The sequence below is a fragment of the Nerophis ophidion genome, linkage group LG03, assembly GCF_033978795.1.
Source record: "Nerophis ophidion isolate RoL-2023_Sa linkage group LG03, RoL_Noph_v1.0, whole genome shotgun sequence".
Classification (NCBI taxonomy): domain Eukaryota; kingdom Metazoa; phylum Chordata; class Actinopteri; order Syngnathiformes; family Syngnathidae; genus Nerophis; species Nerophis ophidion.
Genome location: NC_084613.1, coordinates 64,788,783 through 64,793,368, shown reverse-complemented (window position 1 = coordinate 64,793,368; position 4,586 = coordinate 64,788,783). Strand labels below are relative to the sequence as shown.

General features: G+C 45.5%; 2 protein-coding genes across 4 annotated transcripts in view; one reads left to right on the top strand and one right to left on the bottom strand.

Moving 5' to 3' along the window:
* The first annotated feature begins 220 nt into the window (after window positions 1-220).
* id2a (inhibitor of DNA binding 2a) lies at window positions 221-2,094 on the top strand. The gene is made up of 3 exons (XM_061895880.1): window positions 221-694; window positions 790-851; window positions 1,405-2,094. Exons 1-2 carry the CDS (start codon window positions 347-349, stop codon window positions 844-846), a joined length of 405 nt encoding a protein of 134 aa, XP_061751864.1. The 5' UTR covers window positions 221-346; the 3' UTR covers window positions 847-851; window positions 1,405-2,094.
* Window positions 2,095-2,705: 611 nt separating this feature from the next.
* kidins220a (kinase D-interacting substrate 220a) overlaps window positions 2,706-4,586 on the bottom strand; it is a 95,383-nt gene continuing 93,502 nt past the window's right edge. For all 3 annotated transcript variants that reach the window (XM_061895879.1, XM_061895877.1, XM_061895878.1), the window contains one exon: window positions 2,706-3,688. In XM_061895879.1, coding sequence (XP_061751863.1) covers window positions 2,972-3,688 — 717 coding nt within the window. In that variant the 3' untranslated portion in view covers window positions 2,706-2,971. The remainder of the gene's footprint in view (window positions 3,689-4,586) is intronic.

Here is a 4,586-nt window from a genome sequence, read left to right as displayed (position 1 = left end):
GGTAAGGGCTTAATTTTCCAAATTGCCCACCGGAGCTGCTGAGGCTGTCCTGCGGGTTCCGCCTCCTTACTCGCGTTGCTACTGGTAACGAGGAGGAAAAGAGGTGGGCGTGTGCCCGGGGGAGCCAATGGGAGCGCGAGGACGCTAGGAGCGGTAGCCAATCAGCGCGAAGTCCCGCCTCCCGCCCTGCTGCCAACACGCCGCCTATATAAACCAACACATCGGCGCGGATAATCCAGTCTGACCGCTCATCGCTTGACCGAATTGGACTTTAAAAACAAGAAAATAAATAATAAAAAAAAAAACAACCTTTACTCGGCTCGATATTGAAACTTTAGGAAGAAAAATGAAAGCGATAAGCCCCGTGCGGTCTTTCCGGAAAACCCCCGCCGCCTTAACGGAGCACTCGCTGGGGCTGTCGCGGAGCAAGACCCCGGTGGACGACCCGCTGAGCCTGCTGTACAACATGAACGACTGCTACTCCAAGCTGAAGGAGCTGGTGCCCAGCATCCCGCAGAACAAGAACGTCAGCAAGATGGAAATCCTGCAGCACGTCATCGACTACATCCTGGACCTGCAGATCGCGCTCGACACCAACGTCGCACTGGGCTCGACGAGCCTCCATCACCCGGTCACGGCGTCCAGGACCCCGCTGACCGCCCTCAACACAGACATCAGCATCCTCTCGCTACAGGTCCTTACTTACACTGACTCATTTCCGACATTTATTTATTATTATTCTATTTTTTTTAAATCATAATTTGTATGAAAAAAAATGTTTGTTTGCAGTCTCCGGAGTTGCCATCGGAGCTGACGACAGATGACAGCCGGACTCTGCATCGCTAAAGGCGGTAAGTAATCTGCTGCTCCTGTCTGCTCATGCACGCCGGCCAAGAAGCCGTTTTTTTTATTATTATTTAATTTTTTTTTTCATTATTGGATTTCTATCCGCCAGTGACATATCTCAATATGCTCCAAAACTGCCATATGCTTCCAAGTCCAAACATGCAGTTTGGTAGATATTTGTGTGCATGCGAATGGGAAGGCAGGCAGTCACTGTCATGCTTGCATTATAGCCTCTTGTGTCTATAATGAAGGGCATGTGCATGGAGGAGGGGGAATAATGGCTGTTTTGGACCATGTCTGCACATAATTGGTACAAGAAGTGGGTAGGCGCCAGCTGAGCGGCAATTACGATGATTCTTCCCCCAGATTGGAAGCTAAACTTGTGCAGAAAATAAGTGTGTGTGTGTGTGTGTACATCTGGAGTGCAGGGTTTGCTCAGTATTGGGAGTGTTTGGTTAAATGTTAAAAAACTGTGTGGCTTCCTCCCTGGCGCCAGTCTGTCCGGATCTCTGCCTTTTTTCTAAACACGCCTCTCTCTTTTTCCTCAATCTTTTGCAGGTGTTTGGTCAAAGAAAATCACACAGGACCTGGGGAGCATGCAGGGTTTCCCCCCTCCCCTACTACTCAAAAGAAGATAAAAAAAAAACAAAAAACATCCTGTGTCCTCCTCCAGGCCTGCTGGATTATTTTTTTCCTCCCATCATGATGAGAGACTTTGTGCTTATTATGGGACAATCTTTATAATGTGATGTGCTTTTTTTTTTTTTTTGGGATATTATTATTATTTAACTTAAGATTTATTATTTGCGGGGTCCTTTCTGCAAATGGAAGGCGTGTTATATTCCCAATAGAGGGAGGAAAATGAGATTAATGTCACGAGGATGATTATTATTACTACTATCCGCCTCTTCCCCCAGCCCCCTTTCCTCTTATTCTCACCCTCCCTGTTGAAGTCTTCGCTTTTTTTGCGGAGGTGGGGATTTTGGTTATTTACGTATAATAAAAAGACGGGGGAAAATGTTTAGTCTTGTTTTGTCAGAAATTGTTGGCACATGAAGGACTGGACGTTGTCTAAAGAAGTACACAAAAAAAGAATGACCTTGTGAACTCTTCTCGGGAGTATATCTTGTATAGTTGCAGGCATGTCTGCAAAACGTGTAATGTTGGATTTAATTATGCTGAAACTTTTTATAAAAGTAATGTAAATTGTACCTTTTTTATACAAAATAAATGACAAAAGCAACTATAGCATGATTCCTTGTGTGTGTTTGGGGGGGTTAAAAAGATGCCACTTTGGGATTCCTCCTGCGCCTGGACTTGTGCATAAACACTGACAGAGAGGCAAACGGGACCCCGGGGTGCAGAGTTGCATTGAACGCTTATGTAGGGCGCTCTCTGACTGCACTTTTGCTTCCTTGGGTGCCATGTAAAGTAAATAGGATTAGATGGTTTAAGCGTGACAGCAATAAAAAAGGCCAAACTTGCTGTGATATTGCATAGGATGAATATATATGGTGAAATATACAATTATAAAAATGTACCTTGCATAAAACAAGAGGGACTTTTTGGGACATCATCTGCAGTGCAATGTTTAGAATATCATTAAGACTTACATTTAAATAAAAACTAAACCGTACAGTTCTAATCAAGAGTGCATACATTTTTAAAGTACCTCGTGAGTGTCCTCAAAAGACCCCTACAGGTACCCCACTTTAGGAGGGGGAGGAAGGTCATCAAAAAGCGTCTCGAGCTGCAGCACCGTTTATATGGAAAGTGCGCCATCTATCGGTCGACCGTGGATACAACTATCACTGTAACTGCAAGACTGATCCTGCAAGAAGAAAACGGTACAAGGGGTGTGAACCATCAAAAAGTGTACACATTTATTTCTTTAGACAAAGTATGGAGAAAAGAACACCTCAAAGTGCATGCAGTTAACATTTTAACAAAAGAGTGGTCCAAAGACAACCATTTACATTTTTTTTCGTGTAACTTTTAATCCCTAAACGTCGCTACATAATAAGCACCAAAATGACAACACACAACAGCACCCTAAATACGAACACATTCTACTTTTCTTCTATTGCACATGACAACATTGGTAGTAAAAGTTGCATGGAGGCCTTTAAAGGACACTCTCCCGCTCGTCACCCAGACCCACAGAGCGCAGGTTCTGGTTGTGGTGGACGGTGGCGGTTGTGACGGCGCCTGGTGAGATAATGACAGCTGGTGAGACGCTAGGAGGGGAGGTGGCAGAGTCCTGCTGGTGGCCGCTGCTGTTGTTGGCGTTGGAGTTGGCGTCACCGCTGTTGTTGTTGTTGAGCGTGGCGTCGCTGTGGTTGAGGTTGCTCACCCCGCCGGCGGGCCAACCTTCGTCCGGGCTGCTCGCCACCAGGCTGGCCTCGGACGCCGCCTCGGAGCAGATGGACATGCGGGCCACCGTCGCATCCTGCAGGCTGCTGGGGAGGAGGCCCCTCTTCCTCACCAGGCCCTCCAGCTCCAGCTCTATCTCCCCGGGTCTAGCATAGTCTCCTGCCTCCAATGGGGATCGGTCACAGGACTGATCCAGGAGTGCTTTGGCGAGGAACCGGGAGGGCTTTGTCTTAGCCTCTTTTTGGAGGAGAGGCGTAGTGTTGTCCGCCTCCTCCGGGCTCGAGTCTTCATCGCTGGACAGTTTGCGGGTCCTGGTACTGTTGCTGTGGTCCAGCTTCTCGTCCTCCTCGGTGATGGGATCCAGGAGCTGGGCATCGGCCCCCGAGGGAGCGTCTGTGGCCTCGCTCGCCTTGGAGACTCTTTTCGTAAAGGACTTGCGGCCGCCGTCTTGGTCCGCTCCTTCCTTAGCCTGGGAAAAGGATTCAATGAAGAGAACGTGAAAATATACACAAGAGGAATGGTTGGATGGGAAATCTCTGCACAGGGAATTCAGTGTGGCGTTTTGGGCCAACAGAAACAAAGTTAGTCATTAAGAAAGTAGCAATGGTCGCCTATTTCCCACTATACTGTACACTATAATTCCAATGCTGCATTCATTTGCCTTACATCACTGCCAGCATTTTGCAACCCGAGACAAGATTGTTATTGTGCCCCTATTTCAGTTTTTAAAATTACTTCACACGCTAAAGCAAGGGTAGGGATTCTATGGTTCTCGAGTTAGATGTGGCTCTTTTAATAACTGCATCTGGCTCTCAAATATATCTTAGCTTTGATTGATTGATTGATTGAAACTTTTATTAGTAGATTGCACAGTACAGTACATATTCCGTACAATTGACCACTTTATGGTAACACCCAAATAAGTTTTTCAACTTGTTTAAGTCCGGTTCCACGTTAATCAATTCATGGTAGCTGACATTGCCTAACACGATATAAGTAATGAATAATTCCGCTGGTAATCACAGTGTTAAAAATAACGTTCAAAATATAAAACATTCTCATGCTTTCTACTGCACCTGTTCAATAGGTCGCATTAATAATAAGTATTTCATTTAATTATTGGTTAGCTTCAGAAAATCAACGTTATTAAAAAGAATAAGAAACTCATTTTGCTCTAAAAATGTTGGTCTTACTTAAAAATGCACCCATTTAGTTTTAATCAGTGTTAACATATATTACATTGAAATACACTTTAAAATATTTGGCTTTCATGGCTCTCAGCCAAAAAGGTTCCCGACGTCTGCTCTGAAGGCTGGGCTAGTACTGTAATACGGTCGTCCCTCGCTACATCGGGCTTCGAAGTTTGT